At 47.4% G+C, this 21771-nt stretch overlaps 1 protein-coding gene across 5 annotated transcripts in view; it reads right to left on the reverse strand.

Moving 5' to 3' along the window:
* LOC106585560 (calcineurin-binding protein cabin-1) overlaps positions 1–21771 on the reverse strand; it is a 75946-nt gene that overhangs the window by 38097 nt on the left and 16078 nt on the right. For 3 of the 5 annotated variants that reach the window (XM_082968587.1, XM_082968585.1, XM_082968584.1), the window contains exons 28-30: positions 19556–19744; positions 18906–19357; positions 14966–15079 (exon numbers count right to left, since the gene is read on the reverse strand). In XM_082968587.1, coding sequence (XP_082824713.1) covers positions 14966–15079; positions 18906–19357; positions 19556–19744 — 755 coding nt within the window. Of the gene's footprint in view, positions 1–14965; positions 15080–18905; positions 19358–19555; positions 19745–20686; positions 20753–21771 lie in introns of all 5 variants that reach the window. The other 2 variants (XM_082968586.1, XM_082968583.1) reach the window with 1 other exon arrangement.

Below are 21771 nucleotides of genomic sequence, written 5' to 3' on the forward strand. Positions count from 1 at the left end.
TGGTAATACCCACCCATCCCCCACGCTGCCTGCTGACCAACAAGATGGTAATACCCACCCATCCCCCACACTGCCTGCTGACCAACAAGATGGTAATACCCACCCATCCCCCATGCTGCCTGCTGACCAACAAGATGGTAATACCCACCCATCCCCCACGCTGCCTGCTGACCAACAAGATGGTAATACCCACCCATCCCCCATGCTGCCTGCTGACCAACAAGATGGCAATACCCACCCATCCCCCATGCTTACCAACAAGATGGTAATACCCACCCATCCCCCATGCTGCCTGCTGACCAACAAGATGGTAATACCCACCCATCCCCCATGCTGACCAACAAGATGGTAATACCCACCCATCCCCCACGCTGCCTGCTGACCAACAAGATGGTAATACCCACCCATCCCCCATGCTGACCAACAAGATGGTAATACCCACCCATCCCCCATGCTGACCAACAAGATGGTAATACCCACCCATCCCCCATGCTGACCAACAAGATGGTAATACCCACCCATCCCCCATGCTGCCTGATGACCAACAAGATGGTAATACCCACCCATCCCCCATGCTGCCTGCTGACCAACAAGATGGTAATACCCACCCATCCCCCATGCTGCCTGCTGACCAATAAGATGGTAATACCCACCCATCCCCCATGCTGACCAACAACATGGTAATACCCACCCATCCCCCACGCTGCCTGCTGACCAACAAGATAGTAATACCCACCCATCCCCCACGCTGCCTGCTGACCAACAAGATGGTAATACCCACCCATCCCCCATGCTGCCTGCTGACCAACAAGATGGTAATACCCACCCATCCCCCATGCTGACCAACAACATGGTAATACCCACCCATCCCCCACGCTGCCTGCTGACCAACAAGATAGTAATACCCACCCATCCCCCACGCTGCCTGCTGACCAACAAGATGGTAATACCCACCCATACCCCACACTGCCTGCTGACCAACAAGATGGTAATACCCACCCATCCCTCACGCTGCCTGCTGACCAACAAGATGGTAATACCCACCCATCCCCCATGCTGACCAACAAGATGGTAATACCCACCCATCCCCCACGCTGACCAACAAGATGGTAATACCCACCCATCCCCCATGCTGACCAACAAGATGGTAATACCCACCCATCCCCCATGCTGCCTGCTGACCAACAAGATGGTAATACCCACCCATCCCCCATGCTGACCAACAAGATGGTAATACCCACCCATCCCCCATGCTGACCAACAAGATGGTAATACCCACCCATCCCCCACACTGCCTGCTGACCAACAAGATGGTAATACCCACCCATCCCTCACGCTGCCTGCTGACCAACAAGATGGTAATACCCACCCATCCCTCACGCTGCCTGCTGACCAACAAGATGGTAATACCCACCCATCCCCCATGCTGACCAACAAGATGGTAATACCCACCCATCCCTCACGCTGCCTGCTGACTAACAAGATGGTAATACCCACCCATCCCCCACACTGCCTGCTGACCAACAAGATGGTAATACCCACCCATCCCCCACGCTGACCAACAAGATGGTAATACCCACCCATCCCCCACGCTGACCAACAAGATGGTAATACCCACCCATCCCACATGCTGACCAACAAGATGGTAATACCCACCCATCCCCCATGCTGACCAACAAGATGGTAATACCCACCCATCCCCCATGCTGCCTGCTGACCAACAAGATGGTAATACCCACCCATCCCCCATGCTGCCTGCTGACCAACAAGATGGTAATACCCACCCATACCCCATGCTGCCTGCTGACCAACAAGATGGTAATACCCACCCATCCCACATGCTGCCTGCTGATCAACAAGATGGTAATACCCACCCATCCCCCATGCTGCCTGCTGACCAACAAGATGGTAATACCCACCCATCCCCCATGCTGACCAACAAGATGGTAATACCCACCCATCCCCCATGCTGCCTGCTGACCAACAAGATGGTAATACCCACCCATCCCCCATGCTGCCTGCTGACCAACAAGATGGTAATACCCACCCATCCCCCACGCTGCCTGCTGACCAACAAGATGGTAATACCCACCCATCCCCCACGCTGCCTGCTGACCAACAAGATGGTAATATCCACCCATCCCCCATGCTGACCAACAAGATGGTAATACCCACCCATCCCCCACGCTGCCTGCTGACCAACAAGATGGTAATACCCACCCATCCCCCATGCTGCCTGCTGACCAACAAGATGGTAATACCCACCCATTCCCCACGCTGCCTGCTGACCAACAAGATGGTAATACCCACCCATCCCCCATGCTGCCTGCTGACCAACAAGATGGTAATACCCACCCATCCCCCATGCTGACCAACAAGATGGTAATACCCACCCATCCCCCATGCTGACCAACAAGATGGTAATACCCACCCATCCCCCATGCTGCCTGCTGACCAACAAGATGGTAATACCCACCCATCCCCCACTGCTGACCAACAAGATGGTAATACCCACCCATCCCCCATGCTGACCAACAAGATGGTAATACCCACCCATCCCCCATGCTGCCTGCTGACCAACAAGATGGTAATACCCACCCATCCCCCATGCTGCCTGCTGACCAACAAGATGGTAATACCCACCCATCCCCCATGCTGACCAACAAGATGGTAATACCCACCCATCCACCACGCTGCCTGCTGACCAACAAGATGGTAATACCCACCCATCCCCTATGCTGCCTGCTGACCAACAAGATGGTAATACCCACCCATCCCCCATGCTGCCTGCTGACCAACAAGATGGTAATACCCACCCATCCCCCACGCTGCCTGCTGACCAACAAGATGGTAATACCCACCCATCCCTCACGCTGCCTGCTGACCAACAAGATGGTAATACCCACCCATCCCCCATGCTGACCAACAAGATGGTAATACCCACCCATCCCCCACGCTGCCTGCTGACCAACAAGATGGTAATACCCACCCATCCCCCACACTGCCTGCTGACCAACAAGATGGTAATACCCACCCATCCCTCACGCTGCCTGCTGACCAACAAGATGGTAATACCCACCCATCCCTCACGCTGCCTGCTGACCAACAAGATGGTAATACCCACCCATCCCCCATGCTGACGAACAAAATGGTAATACCCACCCATCCCCCACACTGCCTGCTGACCAACAAGATGGTAATACCCACCCATCCCTCACGCTGCCTGCTGACCAACAAGATGGTAATACCCACCCATCCCTCACGCTGCCTGCTGACCAACAAGATGGTAATACCCACCCATCCCCCATGCTGACCAACAAGATGGTAATACCCACCCATCCCTCACGCTGCCTGCTGACCAACAAGATGGTAATACCCACCCATCCCCCATGCTGACCAACAAGATGGTAATACCCACCCATCCCCCACGCTGACCAACAAGATGGTAATACCCACCCATCCCCCATGCTGACCAACAAGATGGTAATACCCACCCATCCCCCATGCTGCCTGCTGACCAACAAGATGGTAATACCCACCCATCCCCCATGCTGCCTGCTGACCAACAAGATGGTAATACCCACCCATCCCCCACGCCTGCTGACCAACAAGATGGTAATACCCACCCATCCCCCATGCTGCCTGCTGACCAACAAGATGGTAATACCCACCCATCCCCCACGCTGCCTGCTGACCAACAAGATGGTAATACCCACCCATCCCCCACGCTGCCTGCTGACCAACAAGATGGTAATACCCACCCATCCCCCATGCTGCCTGCTGACCAACAAGATGGTAATACCCACCCATCCCCCACGCTGCCTGCTGACCAACAAGATGGTAATACCCACCCATCCCCCACGCTGCCTGCTGACCAACAAGATGGTAATACCCACCCATCCCCCATGCTGCCTGCTGACCAACAAGATGGTAATACCCACCCATCCCCCACGCTGCCTGCTGACCAACAAGATGGTAATACCCACCCATCCCCCATGCTGCCTGCTGACCAACAAGATGGTAATACCCACCCATCCCCCATCCCCCATGCTGACCAACAAGATGGTAATACCCACCCATCCCCCATGCTGACCAACAAGATGGTAATACCCACCCATCCCCCATGCTGCCTGCTGACCAACAAGATGGTAATACCCACCCATCCCCCACGCTGCCTGCTGACCAACAAGATGGTAATACCCACCCATCCCCCATGCTGCCTGCTGACCAACAAGATGGTAATACCCACCCATCCCCCATCCCCCATGCTGACCAACAAGATGGTAATACCCACCCATCCCCCATGCTGACCAACAAGATGGTAATACCCACCCATCCCCCATGCTGCCTGCTGACCAACAAGATGGTAATACCCACCCATCCCCCATGCTGCCTGCTGACCAACAAGATGGTAATACCCACCCATCCCCCACGCTGCCTGCTGACCAACAAGATGGTAATACCCACCCATCCCCCACGCTGCCTGCTGACCAACAAGATGGTAATACCCACCCATCCCCCACGCTGCCTGCTGACCAACAAGATGGTAATACCCACCCATCCCCCATGCTGACCAACAAGATGGTAATACCCACCCATCCCCCATGCTGACCAACAAGATGGTAATACCCACCCATCCCCCATGCTGACCAACAAGATGGTAATACCCACCCATCCCCCATGCTGCCTGCTGACCAACAAGATGGTAATACCCACCCATCCCCCATGCTGCCTGCTGACCAACAAGATGGTAATACCCACCCATCCCCCATGCTGCCTGCTGACCAACAAGATGGTAATACCCACCCATCCACCACGCTGCCTGCTGACCAACAAGATGGTAATACCCACCCATCCCCCACACTGCCTGCTGACCAACAAGATGGTAATACCCACCCATCCCCCACGCTGCCTGCTGACCAACAAGATGGTAATACCCACCCATCCCTCACGCTGCCTGCTGACCAACAAGATGGTAATACCCACCCATCCCCCATGCTGACCAACAAGATGGTAATACCCACCCATCCACCACGCTGCCTGCTGACCAACAAGATGGTAATACCCACCCATCCCCCACACTGCCTGCTGACCAACAAGATGGTAATACCCACCCATCCCTCACGCTGCCTGCTGACCAACAAGATGGTAATACCCACCCATCCCTCACGCTGCCTGCTGACCAACAAGATGGTAATACCCACCCATCCCCCATGCTGACCAACAAGATGGTAATACCCACCCATCCCCCACGCTGACCAACAAGATGGTAATACCCACCCATCCCTCACGCTGCCTGCTGACCAACAAGATGGTAATACCCACCCATCCCCCATGCTGACCAACAAGATGGTAATACCCACCCATCCCTCACGCTGCCTGCTGACCAACAAGATGGTAATACCCACCCATCCCCCACACTGCCTGCTGACCAACAAGGTGGTAATACCCACCCATCCCCCATGCTGCCTGCTGACCAACAAGATGGTAATACCCACCCATCCCCCACGCTGCCTGCTGACCAACAAGATGGTAATACCCACCCATCCCCCACGCTGCCTGCTGACCAACAAGATGGTAATACCCACCCATCCCCCACGCTGCCTGCTGACCAACAAGATGGTAATACCCACCCATCCCCCACACTGCCTGCTGACCAACAAGATGGTAATACCCACCCATCCCCCATGCTGCCTGCTGACCAACAAGATGGTAATACCCACCCATCCCCCACGCTGCCTGCTGACCAACAAGATGGTAATACCCACCCATCCCCCACGCTGCCTGCTGACCAACAAGATGGTAATACCCACCCATCCCTCACGCTGCCTGCTGACCAACAAGATGGTAATACCCACCCATCCCCCACGCTGCCTGCTGACCAACAAGATGGTAATACCCACCCATCCCCCATGCTGACCAACAAGATGGTAATACCCACCCATCCCCCACGCTGACCAACAAGATGGTAATACCCACCCATCCCCCATGCTGCCTGCTGACCAACAAGATGGTAATACCCACCCATCCCCCATGCTGCCTGCTGACCAACAAGATGGTAATACCCACCCATCCCCCATGCTGACCAACAAGATGGTAATACCCACCCATCCCCCATGCTGCCTGCTGACCAACAAGATGGTAATACCCACCCATCCCCCATGCTGCCTGCTGACCAACAAGATGGTAATACCCACCCATCCCCCACGCTGCCTGCTGACCAACAAGATGGTAATACCCACCCATCCCCCACGCTGCCTGCTGACCAACAAGATGGTAATACCCACCCATCCCCCACGCTGTCTGCTGACCAACAAGATGGTAATACCCACCCATCCCCCATGCTGACCAACAAGATGGTAATACCCACCCATCCCCCATGCTGACCAACAAGATGGTAATACCCACCCATCCCCCATGCTGCCTGCTGACCAACAAGATGGAGAAGAGCCAGGGCCTAGCACAAATATCACGAGGGTGACATCACAACAAGCACCTGCACCTCCATTACCCCAGCCACTAGCGCCTGCACCTCCATTACCCCAGCCACTAGCACCTGCACCTGCATTACCCCAGCCACTACCACCTGCACCTCCATTACCCCAGCCACTAGCACCTGACAATCTGTTGAATCCAACCAAAAGTGAACCAGTAGAAGCAGAGTTTATTGATTACTGCAAAGTGAAATCGCAACCACAGCCAGCAACAACAAATGGACCCCAATCAGTGTTCTTCAAAGATACAGTGGGCCTTTTTCAACAATGCTGACTGTCCTGTTGGCACTGAAACATGAATTTGGATTAACATTTGGGACATATACAGCAATGTGCGAAAATTCCTTCTCCACTCTGAAGAACGTATTCAGTGAACACAGACGCAGCATGTTACATCAACAAAAAGCACAGCTTGTCCAGCTGGCGTTTGAGAGGGACCTGACAAGTACATTTTGCCAGGAAGGAGAATGGAGTCAGAAAATTCTCATGAGGTTCACCACAGCATGGAGGAGACTGCAACTCGTCTAAATGATAAGCTACCACCTTCATGGCATTGGCTGCCGTCACAGAATTATTAATTCATTGGTTTTCCTTCATGTAAGCCTTCTGGTTGTTTGGCTGATGTTTTTCTGTAATGTATAGTTTAAGCCTTTGCTTTTTACTTCAATGCATCTTTTAGACCACTTTTGTGTGTTTAATTGCTATCGATAGATATATATATTGCGTTATTTGATGGGTATCAGGACAATGACCAATGTAGCCTATTAGTTGTACTCTGAATCTAACTTTATCCTGACTGGCGGTAGCCTTCTGTCCATGGCCCTGAATCAACAGTTACAGTGTGTGCTTTTTTAAGAATGCATCTTGGGCTTTCAGTCTTCGTGGGGCTTCTCTTCAACATCACATGCTTTCTTGTGTGCAAAATGACAGTTGTGTTTATGGCAGTTTTTTTTTTTTTTTTAGATAGGCCTACCGTAATTTCCGGACAATTAAGCGCACCTGAATATAAGCCGCACCCACTGAATTAAAAAATATATATATTTTGAACATAAATAAGCCGCACATGTCTATAAGCCGCAGGTGCCTACCGGTACATTGAAACAAATTAACTTTACACAGGCTTTAACGAAACGCGGCTTGTAACAAAAATAAATAGGCTTTAAGGAAACACAGCTTGTAACAAAAATAAATAGGCTTTAACGAAACACGGCTTGTAACAAAAAATAAAAAAATAGCAGTAAGCTTTAGTTGTCTTTTTGCACTGAGTCAATTCCTCACGCTGCTGTTTCCAACGTCTTATCATCGACTCATTAAGACCAAGCTCCCGTGCAGCAGCTCTATTTCCTTTTCCAACAGACAGATCAATCGCCTTCAACTTGAAAGCTGCATCATATGCATTTCTCCGTGTCTTTGCCATGATGAGGGTGACAAAATGACTACCGTAATCAGAATGATTTAATCTAAACAGTAAACAAAAAACTTGTTTGACCTTAACCCGTTCGGCAATTTCATTGGTCTAATGAAAGCTTCATGCCGCCCAAAAACTGAGCACGTCACAGAATGTTTAAAAAAAAAAAAAAAAAAATTGAAAGCGGGAAAAATCCATATATTAGCCACATTGTTTAAGCCGCGAGGTTCAAAGCTGGGAAAAAAGTTGAGGCTTATAGTCCGGAATTTACGGTACATGTTTATACAATTGGTATGTTGGACCAATACCGTGTGTAACTTACTAAAACAATTAGGCAAACTTTCACTCTGTTATCATTAATTTGCATTACAGTCATTGTGAGATAGGCGTAAAAGTGATGTCAATACTATGAAAACGACACAGCCTACTTTTTCGGCCCCTCCCTGCTCTCTTCCTGTAGCGCACGCGCGCGTTGCCCTCTTCCTGTAGCGCGCGTTGCCCCCTTCCTATAGCGCGCGCGCGTTGCCCTCTTCCTATAGCGCGCGCGTTGCCCTCTTCCTATAGCGCGCGTTGCTCTCTTCCTATAGCGCGCGCGTTGCTCTCATCCTATAGCGCGCGCGTTGCCCTCTTCCTATAGCGCGCGCGTTGCCCTCTTCCTATAGCGCGCGCGTTGCCCTCTTCCTATAGCGCGCGCGTTGCTCTCTTCCTATAGCGCGCGCGTTGCTCTCATCCTATAGCGCGCGTGTTGCTCTCTTCCTATAGCGCGCGTGTTGCTCTCTTCCTATAGCGCGCGTGTTGCTCTCTTCCTATAGCGCGTATTGCTCTCTTCCTATAGCGCGTATTGCTCTCTTCCTATAGCGCGTATTGCTCTCTTCCTATAGCGCGTATTGCTCTCTTCCTATAGCGCGTATTGCTCTCTTCCTATAGCGCGCGCGTTGCTCTCATCCTATAGCGCGCGTGTTGCTCTCTTCCTATAGCGCGCGTGTTGCCCTCTTCCTATAGCGCGCGTGTGTTGCTCTCTTCCTATAGCGCGTGTTGCTCTCTTCCTATAGCGCGTGTTGCTCTCTTCCTATAGCGCGTGTTGCTCTCTTCCTATAGCGCGTGTTGCTCTCTTCCTATAGCGCGTGTTGCCCTCTTCCTATAGCGCGTGTTGCTCTCTTCCTATAGCGCGCGTGTTGCTCTCTTCCTATAGCGCGCGTGTTGCTCTCTTCCTATAGCGCGTGTTGCTCTCTTCCTATAGCGCGCGGTGTTGCCCTCTTCCTATAGCGCGTGTTGCTCTCTTCCTATAGCGCGTGTTGCTCTCTTCCTATAGCGCGTGTTGCTCTCTTCCTATAGCGCGTGTTGCTCTCTTCCTATAGCGCGTGTTGCTCTCTTCCTATAGCGCGTGTTGCTCTCTTCCTATAGCGCGTGTTGCTCTCTTCCTATAGCGCGTGTTGCTCTCTTCCTATAGCGCGTGTTGCTCTCTTCCTATAGCGCGCGTGTTGCCCTCTTCCTATAGCGGGGCTCCCCGCGCGTGTTGCCCTCTTCCTATAGCGCGGGCCCCCCTAGCGGGTTGCTCTCTTCCTATAGCGCGTGTTGCTCTCTTCCTATAGCGCGGGCCCCCGCGCGTGTTGCTCTCTTCCTATAGCGCGTGTTGCTCTCTTCCTATAGCGCGTGTTGCTCTCTTCCTATAGCGCGTGTTGCTCTCTTCCTATAGCGCGTGTTGCTCTCTTCCTATAGCGCGGTGCCCCTCCTTGCGCGGTGCCCTCTTCCTATAGCGCGTGTTGCTCTCTTCCTATAGCGCGTGTTGCTCTCTTCCTATAGCGCGTGTTGCTCTCTTCCTATAGCGCGGTGCCCCCCTTGCGCGGTGCCTCTTCCTATAGCGCGTGTTGCTCTCTTCCTATAGCGCGTGTTGCTCTCTTCCTATAGCGCGTGTTGCCCTCTTCCTATAGCGCGTGTTGCTCTCTTCCTATAGCGCGTGTTGCCCTCTTCCTATAGCGTGTGTTGCTCTCTTCCTATAGCGTGTGTTGCTCTCGGAATGGGCATTTACTCTATTCGCGGCAGATTCAAATTAGCTACTGCCATGTGAGAAAAATCTGACTATAAAATATGCAATTAGTTTGATTTAGTTAATATTTCTGAAACTATCCCACACAGAAAATATTGCGCACCTGGAGAAGTGGCAGCTGGGTTCCACTCATTGCGTAGTGTCACAAATTCAACAGAAATGTAGCCTATAGTTGTACTGATTGAGGTTAAAGCTATGAAGCCTATAAGAATCTTTGATAAGCTAGGGCTCTAAAGAAATACTCGTTTTGCCCCACCCCCCGTCATGGTTGATTTATTTCAGGCCTGGGAAACTCCAGTCCTCAGGGGCCTGATTGGTGTCACACTTTTGCCCCAGCTAACACATTTGACTCCAACAATCAACTAATCATGGTCTTCAATTAAGAATGCAATTTGTTTAATCAGCTGTGTTTTCTAATAAACCTGTTTAGTTACTACATTATACATATTCTTCGATGCACAACATTTACGATTGGTGAAGCACAAGATGATTGAGACTACATGAGAACAGTTATAAGAAGGCTTACTACCAGTCAAACAGAGGGTGCTGCATGCCACAGTCTGGAACATGTCAAAACAGCAGAATATAGGTTAGGCTACTCTTGATGATGGCCCAGTTGATATAACACCAGCCAAACCCAGATGAAAACTAGGCCAGTGTGACCTACATTAGGCTGCATTATAGGACTGAGTGCAGTGATTCTCAACTGGAGGGGTCGTGGCGACCCAAATTTGGGTCACGGGAGGTGTCGAATGGGTCGAGGGTGTCTGAGAATTTTATTTTTATAATTGAAATGGAAAATACTCCAGTCTGAACTTAAACTACTAAACCCAGGTAGAAGGGTGTAATGAGCCTACATTTTAGAATAATTTAAAATCTGAAAACTTTCTTCAATTAGTATTGTCAATAGAGCTAATAACAGCGCTATTTAGCACAGTTGGTTGATTTTGTATCTCAAATCAGTGAGCTTACTAACATTCATTATCAAGGATATGGGCAGCATTTAGTATTGACAATGGAAAAGGTGGGGATGTAGTTCCCTTGTCATTTACACTGAGTGTACAAAACATTAGGGACACCTGCTCTTTCCATGACCGACTGACCAGGTGAATGCTATGACCACTGTTAAATTCACTTCAATCAGTGTAGAGGAAGGGGAGGAGCATGAATCAACATTGGCCAGCATCCCTGTGGAAAGCTCGACACCGTGTAGAGTCCATGCCCCGACGAATTGAGGCTGCTAGGAGGGCAAAAGGGGGTGCAACTCAATATTAGGAAGGTATTCTTACTGTTTTGTACACTCAGTGTAAATTGCTACATTGACTATCAATATAGCGTTAAAAATAGCTTTCCAGATGGCATTTAGCCAATTTTGCAATGCAAATATTGGGTCCTGAGTAGAGGTCGATAGATTAATCGGAATGGCCGATTAATTAGGGCCAATTTCAAGTTCATATAACAATTTGAAATCGGTATTTTTGGACGCCGATTTTTTTTATTATTATTTGATTTTTTTTTAGACCTTTATTTAACTAGGCAAGTCAGTTAAGAACACATTCTTATTTTCAATGACGGCCTAGGAACGGTGGGTTAACTGCCTTGTTCAGGGGCAGAACGACAGATTTTTACCTGGTCAGCTCGGGGATTCAATCTTGCAACCTTACGGTTAACTAGTCCAACGCTCTAACCACCTGCTTTACATTGCACTACACGAGGAGCCTGCCTGTTACGTGAATGCAGTAAGAAGCCAAGGTAAGTTGCTAGCTAGCATTAAACTTATCTTATAAAAAACAATCAATCAATCATAATCAATAGTTAACTATACATGGTTGATGATATTACTAGTTTATCTAGCCTGTCCTGCGTTGCATATAATCGCTTAGGTACATGTTGCTCCAACCATAAACATCAATGCCTTCCTTAAAATCAATACACAAGTATATATTTTTAAACCTGCATATTTAGTTAATATTGCCTGCTAACATGAATTTCTTTTAACTAGGAAAAATGTGTCACTTCTCTTGCAAACAGAGTCAGGGTATATGCAGCAGTTTGGGCCGCCTGGCTCGTTGCGAATTGTGAAGAGTATTTCTTCCTAACAAAGACAGCCGACTTCGCCAAACGGGGGATGATTTAACAAAAGCGCATTTGCGAAAAAAAGCACAATCGTTGCACGACTGTACCTAACCATAAACATCAATGCCTTTCTTAAAATCAATACACAGAAGTATATATTTTTAAACCTGCATATTTAGCTAAAATAAATCCAGGTTAGCAGGCAATATTAACCAGGTGAAATTGTGTCATTTTGCTTTCATTGCACGCAGTCAGGGTATATGCAACAGTTTGGGCCGCCTGGCTCGTTGCGAACTAATTTGCCAGAATTGTACGTAATTATGACATAACATTGAAGGTTGTGCAATGTAACAGGAATATTTAGACTTAGGAATGCCACCCGTTAGATAAAATACGGAACTGTTCCGTATTTCACTGACAGGAAAAACATTTTGTTTTCGAGATGATAGTTTCCGGATTCGACCATATTAATGACCTAAGGCTCGTATTTCTGTGTGTTATTATGTTATAATTAAGTCTATGATTTGATAGAGCAGTCTGACTGAGCGATGGTAGGCAGCAGCAGGCTCGTAAGCATTCATTCAAACAGCCCTTCGCAATGCATTGCGCTGTTTATGACTTCAAGCCTGTCAACTCCCAAGATTAGGCTGGTGTAACCGATGTGAAATGGCTAGCTAGTTAGCCGGGTGCGCGCTAATAGCGTTTCAAACGTCACTCACTCTGAGACTTGGAGTAGTTTCCCTTGCTCTGCATGGGTAACGCTGCGTCGAGGGTGGCTGTTGTCAATGTGTTCCTGGTTTGAGCCCAGGTAGGAGCGAGGAGAGGGACGGAAGCTATACTGTTACACTGGCAATACTAAAGTGCCTATAAGAACATCCAATAGTCAAAAGGTATATGAAATACAAATCGTATAGAGAGAAATAGTCCTATATTTCCTATAATAAACCACAACCTAAAACATCTTACCTGGGAATATTGAAGACTCATGTTAAAAGGAACCACCAGCTTTCATATGTTCTCATGTTCTGAGCAAGGAACTTAAACGTTAGCTTTTTTTACATGGCACATATTGCACTTTTACTTTCTTCTCCAACACTTTGTTTTTGCATTATTTAAACCAAATTGAACATGTTTCATTATTTATTTGAGGCTAAATTGATTTTATTGATGTATTATATTACGTTAAAATAAGTGTTCATTCAGTATTGTTGTAATTGTTATTATTACAAATAAAAATTTGTAAAAAAAAAAAAAATCTGCCGATTGATCGGCATCGGCCCTTTTTGGTCCTCCAATAATCGGTATCGGCGTTGAAAAATCATAATCGGGCGACCTCTAGTCGTGAGAGACAATCTGGTCCAAATTGGGTCCCGAGGCAAAACCAGTAGTGAACCAATGATCTAGAGAAACCTTATTCAGGTGGTGTGGCCTGGCCTCCCCATTGAAGAACACTCCACTGAAGACCAAGTCCTATCAGGAAGCCTACCATCTCATGTCTAATATCATCTCCCATCCAGCCATTTGGTCATTCTGTCACTGAGGAACACCAGCACAATCATTGTCCCCTCTGTCACACAAAAGGCACAACACATATCACCACTGACAATGACTGGTCTGTCTGTCTGTCAGGCTCAGGGATCAGTGATACTAAAGGCCATGGCAGACAAGACAACAGCTGTTGAGTCTCATCTTTATCTTTGACGAGACCTGGGAAACCTGCTCCGAGTAGGCCTACCCCCTGGCTCAACACCAGCACTGACATTACTGATCATTTGCAAGGGGGGGGAACACGGTCCAGAATGAGAAGTGCAGGGCACCCTGAGCTCACCACTGCAGCCGGGCTTTAAGAATCCATATTTGGCTAGAACTAGTATTTCAGTTTGAGGTTTACTGTACCCTTTCATAAAGAGTCTGCCTCTCAGTGCCTATAACAGCTGGTCTGCCAGGCAGGGCGGCAGGTTTAAATAGCTGAGAGTCCAGTTGAAGACAGGGCCACGCTGCATGCTCCCTCCACCAGCCTGAGCATGGCCTGAGCAGGACAACCACAGTACCTATACCACCTAAATACAGTACGACCAAATCCTAACTTAACATATGCGCAAGTAAGTCTTTAGGCTTCAGAGTAAACATTGCCTTTGTATCAATGGGATTTTGTATGAATGTTCAAATTGGACATGGAGATCTCAAAATAGGATTAGGCTCAAAATGTCTTCCTGTCCTATAACAACGCTAAAACATGTTGAAAAACCACTACATGCCCCACGCCAGAATAAAACTAATACCTGCTTCCATTTCATTCAAGTCAAAAGCAGGTAAATGACTGGCGTGTGGAAGAGACGACACACTCCACTGCCACAGTAATGTCCTCGTCTCCAGACCCTCCACAGACCTACCCAAGCCCTCCCTCCACACATGCTTCAATTCATGACAGTGCTACCTGGGATTCCACAATTAGGCTTAAAGCAACCATACAATAACATGCTAAGAACGTATTGCATGGATAACTGGGACTAAAAAGAGTTTCAGCAAGGGAGAAATATCTCTTGGAGGACTTACAACAGATGTAATGAGAAGGTTGACGCACTAAGTATGTAATTCCCAAAAGTACCCTTTTCATTTAAGTTTAAACAACTGATGCAATGTTGGAATCTCTCAGTCCTCCCTCGATTGGTGCAGAATGTTATTGCTATAAGTCGAGGAGGAAGTCTATTGGAAGGCACGCCAAATTAACTCTCAGCATTTCCTTCCAATCACTGACTTCTGATTAGATTGAGTCAAATTGTGTGTAAATTCTGTAACTTACTATTGAGTTTGCATTATTCCAAAAAATAACTTCACTTTCCAAACTGTAAAACAAACTGAGAACCAGGACTGGTGCATAGTAATGTTACCCAGGTGAGTAACAGGACCTTGATGGCAGAGCTGGCTTGGTGAACTTACATTGAACAGGTTTGTCTTGTTCCTCTCGCAGAAAAGTCCTTGTGCTGGCATGTGCTTCAGCTGTTGCCATGGGACACTGCTTCCTAGCAACACATCTCGTGCCCACCGCAGATTCTAGGAAAACATAAAACATAATCAGAAGACTGGTGATATGAAAACGGTCCCTCAAGAGGCAGACCACAAACAAGACAAAAAAAGGTGAAACTGTTAGCTACATCATACCACAAGTTATTTGAGTCGCTCTTTTTCATCTGCATCATCCACTACCTAACCTCACTGTCCTGCTACCTCGTTCCCTGTCATAGCAGCTCTGATGGACACAACTAACTGTAGTTTAACAGTACAAAGTGACTGTAGCTGAAGTCAAGTTATTGACATGAAAGTGGTTCTCCCTTTTTTAAACGGCACCGTTCTCCCTTTTTTAAACGGCACCGTTCTCCCTTTTTTAAACGGCACCGTTCTCCCGTTTTTAAACGGCACCGTTCTCCCCTTTTTAAACGGCACCGTTCTCCCCTTTTTAAACGGCACCGTTCTCCCTTTTTTAAACGGCACCGTTCTCCCCCTTTTAAACGGCACCGTTCTCCCCTTTTTAAACGGCACCGTTCTCCCCTTTTTAAACGGCACCGTTCTCCCCTTTTTTAAACGGCACCGTTCTCCCCTTTTTTAAACGGCACCGTTCTCCCCTTTTTAAACGGCACCGTTCTCCCCTTTTTAAACGGCACCGTTCTCCCCTTTTTAAACGGCACCGTTCTCCCTTTTTTAAACGGCACAGTTCTCCCTTTTTTAAACGGCACCGTTCTCCCTTTTTTAAACGGCACCGTTCTCCCCTTTTTAAACGGCACCGTTCTCCCCTTTTTAAACGGCACCGTTCTCCCCTTTTTAAACGGCACCGTTCTCCCTTTTTTAAACGGCACCGTTCTCCCCCTTTTAAACGGCACCGTTCTCCCCTTTTTAGACGGCACTGTTCTCCCCTTTTTAAACGGCACTGTTCTCCCTTTTTTAAACGGCACTGTGATCTTCTGTAGAAACCCAGTGCCGAATGACCTGAGATTACAGGTCATCCTGTCAATCTCTGACTTCCTGATTAGCCTCAAACAGTCTGTCCCAGCCAATTCATGTTTACCCTAACTGTTTCTGGGAGAACTAGAGGCTTTACTAGAGGGGGGCAATTCACCCCCAGCTAGAGAGGAGGGGTTCAACTTTATATTCAATTAGATATAGTTCATCCAATAGCAACTTTTTATTTTTACATAAGGTGTGTAAAGTTGGTAATCATTTTACAAGCAGAACGGCATGATCGGGAGGAGAAGCTTCACTTCACTTCAAGTTCCAAGAGGTCAAAACCATTCGTTTTTGAGACAAGGGTGTCACCAAAGCTGTATTCTATTCATTAGGTACAGTACATTGCCTTCGGAAAGTATTCAGATCCCTTGACTTTTTCCACATTGTTAGATTACAGCCTTATTCTAAAATCGATAAAATTGCTTTTTTTGCTCATCAATCTACACACAACACCCCATAATGACAAAGCAAAAACAGGTTTAGAAATGTTTTCCTAATATATAAAAAATAAAATACCAATTGAAATATCACATTTACGTAATTATTCAGACCCTTTACTCAGCAATTACAGCCTCGAGCCTTCTTGGGTATGATGCTACAAGCTTGGCACACCTGTATTTGGGGAGTTTCTCCCATTCTTCTCTGCAGATCCTCTCAAGCTCTGTCAGGTTGGATGGGGAGAATTGCTTCGCAGCTATTTTCAGGTCTCTCCAGAAATGTTAGATCGGGTTCAAGTCCGGGCTCTGTCTGAACCACTCAAGGACATTGAGACTTGTCCCGATGCCACTCCTGCATTGTCTTCGCTGTGTGCTTAGGGCCGTTGTCCTATTGGAAGGGGAACCTTCACCCCCGCTCTGGAGCAGGTTTTCTCTGTACTTTGCTCCATTCATCTTTGCCTCGATCCTGACTAGTCTCCCAGTCCCTGCCGCTAAAAAACATCCCCACAGCATGATGCTGCCACCAATATGCTTCACCGTAGGGATGGTGCCAGGTTTCCTCCAAGCGTGACGCTTGGCATTCAGGCTAAAAAGAGTTCAATCTTGGTTTCATCAGACCAGAGAATCTTGTTTCTCATGGTCTGAGAGTCATTTAGGTGCCTTTTGGCAAACTCCAAGCGGGCTGTCATGTGCCTTTTACTGTAGAGTTGCTTCCGTCTGGCCACTCTACCGAAAAGGCATGATTGTTTATATGCTGCAGAGATGGTTGTCCTTCTGGAAGGTCCTCCCATCTCCTCCCTGACCAAGGACCTTCTCCCCCGATTGCTCAGTTTGGACCGGCAGACAGCTCTAGGAAGAATCTTGGTGGTTCCAAACTTCTTCCATTTAAGAATGATGGAGGCCACTGTGTTCTTCTTGGGGACCTTCAATGCTGCAGACATTTTTTTGGTACCCTTCCCCAGATCTGTGCCTCGACACAATCCTGTCTCGGAGCTCTACAGGCAATTCCTTCGACCTCATGGCTTGGCTTATGCTCTGACATGCACTGTCAACTGTGGAACCTGATATAGACAGGTTTGTGCCTTTCCAAATCATGTCCAATCAATTTAATTTACCACAAGTGGCCTCCAATCAAGTTGTAGAAACATCTCAAGGATGATCAAAGAAAACAGGATGCACCTGGGCTCAATGTCGAGTCTCATAGCAAAACGGCTCTGAATACTTATGCAAATTAGGTATTTCAGTTTTACATTTTTTATACAATTGCAAACATTTCTAAAAACCTGTTATAGTTTTGTCATTTTGGGGTATTGTGTGTAGATTGCTGAGGAATTGTTTTTATTTAATCCATTTTAAAATAAGGCTGTAACGTAACATAATGCAGAAAATGTCAAGGGGTCTGAATACTTTCCCGAAAAGGCACTATGTATTATCATATTTAATACAAATTCATAAAAGCGATCTTAATTTTCTGCACAGAGACAGAGCTATTCAAATTCTCATCTATCTATCTATCCACCACACATTCCTGTTACAATACTAACCCATAAATCTAGTATTCTCTGACAAATGTATAATAGCCTGTAATTTAAAACACAGAGGAAGTAGGTTTTGTACTGGAAAAACAAATGGGTTCATCACTTATTAACCAAGAGGTGTATAGACCTGAACATCCACAATGCTACCACTGGTCGCTAACGCTGAGCAGTAGGTAGTCACTTGACATTTGAACAGAACTCCACAGGGAATTAAATAAACAATTATGGACTTACTTTCAGGACCTATTCACTTCTTAAAGGTGTAGGCTTTGATTTTGAGATTATAAATCCATTTTTGTTAAGTCTAAAACACTGGGACAGTAAAATAAAGCAAGTCAGGGGCCCAGGTCCATCTACCTGCCTGAATGAATCCTCTAAAAACAAGATGAACAGCACACTCTGAGGAGAGCTACATAAGTCTCAAAAGGTTATTAAAGAAAACAGTAACAGTTCACTACGCTGTTATCAATGGCCAGAACTCTGCCCTGGCTATTGGCTAATCAAACTTCCTTGAATTGGGACCAGCAGTCCCCATAGGAGGGTCTGACTGGCAAAATGCTTACTGTAGGACGTCACGACACTACGCAGCCTCGCTGTGCCAAACCTGGCTGAGAGAGCACTGCGCTGTTGCCACCCACGCACACCTCTGCCCACAGAGCCTTGTGTACAAAGCACTCTCCTGTTTCAGCACCTTCTGTACAGTCACATAAACCGCAGGCAAACTAGCACAATTTACAAGAGGAACTAGACTCATGGTGTCATAGGGATTTAAAATGTCAGATTTAATGCCACTGATGATAGGTATACGGTCTGGTATATAAATTGTTTAATTTTCCTGTTTAAATATTCTGTGAATGAATGTTAGTGCCGTGCATGCTATGGGGGGAGGGTGGGCTAACTAACCTGTTGGGTCTTGCTGTTGGTGTAGAAGAAGGCCAGGCGATAGAGGCTCTTGTAGTGCTGAGGGAAGCGGCTCAGGCAGAGGAAGAGAGCACGGACACACATCTCCACCAGCATGTGGCGCTGCTCTGTCCGCTCAGCAGGGAGGGCCTTGGGCACCTCCACAACCTCTGGAGGGGGCTCGGGCCACCTCTGGTGTCGGCTCTTCCCATCGCTGGCGGGAGTCTGGGGGGTGGCCTGAGGAGTGGGGGTTTGGGGGGTGACCTGGGGAGTGGACGAGGCCTTTGGTGGGGTGGATGGAACAGGCAGTGCATGAGGGCAGGGATCTATGGTCGTCTTTCGGGCATCAGCCTCAGGTACTGTCACTGACATGGTGTCTTCTACTTCTTGGACTTGTTCTTTGTCCTCCAGCAAGATTACAGTCCCGCCCTCGTTGCTTCCTCCCCCATGTGAGCCTTGAGGAATTCAGGGTTTGAAGAGGAGCGAAATATTAACATGATCCATTCTCAATATTTCCTGTCCCCTCTAAAACACAACAGTCATTGGCTCACAATATCACTAAAGAACAACCCCATTTAGCAAATACTAAAGCTGGTGTTCGGGTAGACCTAATTTCCTTAACCGCATTTCAGGATAAAAGGAACAAGACCCACCTGTGTCTTCAACTGTAGGCTGGCCCTCCTTGATGGGGGTGGTGTTCTCAGAGGAAGACGTACTGCCCTTCCCAGACTGAGACTGCAGCTTAACATGGCTACTGTCCTGGGAGCTGGCGGGGTCTGTGAAGGCATCCTGGGTGGAGTTGGAGTCAGACAGCATCACCACCACACTGTCCTGACTGCGCTCTGCCAGGGGTCAAACACAAACACAGGTCTGGCATGGGTGCCAGTCACACGCATGGACCAGCCATACCCATGGATGGGCCACTGACACCCACCTACTCCTTATCAAGGGATCAATCACAAAGCAGTTAAGGTTTTCATTCAGAAATAAAATAGGTACTTGTATCCAAGAATGAAAAGGGGTGTGTGTGTAGCAAAGTATGTCTATTTATGCAAACATCATCAGGTTCATCAGCATGGCAGCCATTACAGTAATCGTACATACACAAAAATCTCCAGACCTTAGTCATGCTTTGAGGGAGGCCTCTGCTTTTACACAGCACCCAGGCCACCTAAAAACTAGCTTTTACACAGCACCCAGGCCACCTAAAAACTAGCTTTTACACAGCACCCAGGCCACCTAAAAACTAGCTTTTACACAGCACCCAGGCCACCTAAAAACTAGCTTTTACACAGCACCCAGGCCACCTAAAAACTAGCTTTTACACAGCACCCAGGCCACCTAAAAACTAGCTTTTACACAGCACCCAGGCCACCTAAAAACTAGCTTTTACACAGCACCCAGGCCACCTAAAAACTAGCTTTTACACAGCACCCAGGCCACCTAAAAACTAGATGCCAGCATTCTTCTTAATAAGCACATTGTGCAACCTCAGCAAGAAGCTGAAATCCTCTGCAGACAATAACCAAATTAGCAGGAGGGCAACAAAGTTCTGTGAAAGGAGCTCAGGGGACTTGTTAAAGATTCCCTGTAATTAGCTAAATGTACAAATTTAGCTGATATAGGTGTTGCAAGGACTGCCCCTTAAAAATAAAAAGTGTGGAGTAGTGACGAAGTTTGTGGAACTCATTTTCAGACACTTTTACACTGAGCAATTGTGTCGCTAAAAATGGTGCATGATACTCTGTAATGTCCTGAATAGAAGAGGGTCTTAAGTGCAGTACCATTCAGGGATGCCAGCCACATTGGAGACCTGGGCAGGCAGTAATCATGGTCAAGTTCTGGGGTGGCTGTTGAAGATATCGGGATATGCTTAAATAAAAAACAATTGCTTCATTCCTGATTTGACAATTAGACATCATATTACAGTACATGTTTCTTTTCCTCAATCACACATCATATGCTTCAATTGAGAACAGCACCGCCTCTACTCCCCACAATTGCTTACGTGTTGCTGTTACCATGATGTGCTTCAAACAGGCATCAAGCAGGAAAGGCTTGGCATCCACTGGCAAACCTGCCTGCACACGGTGGTCCATTTCTACCATCTATCTCAGAAGATGTGTGCCAATGAGGGGCCAACCACATTCGGACTGATTTGGCATTATATCATCATACTAGCGCTGACTTTACTGATAGCTACTTTGAGGAAAAATAGTACTTATTATGGATGACGTGATTGTCCTACCTAGCCATCTTAGATGAATACACTAACTAACTGTATGTCGCTCTGGATGAATAAAATGTAAATATAAATTGAACACAATTGCAATGGAAAGCATAGTAATCATTGTATAACTTTTAAATACAATCAAATAGGTTAAGATCTCTGTTGCAAACGTAAGCAACACCAAACCCAAGCCAAATAGTAACCCATAGTAGCCCATGAACCATTTAGTGGATTGTTTGTGAGAGGACTGAATTTGTCCAGTGGCAGCACACATCCCTTGGTATCCACATGCATATACATGACAAAGCAGGTGGCAGAAGCAAGCAGGCAGAGAGGTAGCAGGCAGGTGGGTAGGTAGGTAGGAATCTGGAAAAGGTGACAGAAAAACTGGCAACATGGGCAATATGGCTGCAGTAGTCAGACATTCAAGCTAAACAGGGCATAGGGGGGAAACAAAATAACAAAAGCTGTTTTTACAGCATATACTGCCAAGATATTTTGCGAGGCTGTTTGTAATGAATGGTAAATTTATACTTAACAAAAATATAAACGCAACATGTAAAGTGTTGTTCCCATGTGTTATGAGTTGAAATAAAAAGATCCCAGACATTTTGCAAATACACAAAAAGCTTATTTCTG

The sequence above is a fragment of the Salmo salar genome, chromosome 24 (assembly GCF_965601325.2).
Source record: "Salmo salar chromosome 24, fSalSal1, whole genome shotgun sequence".
In the NCBI taxonomy this organism is placed as follows: domain Eukaryota; kingdom Metazoa; phylum Chordata; class Actinopteri; order Salmoniformes; family Salmonidae; genus Salmo; species Salmo salar.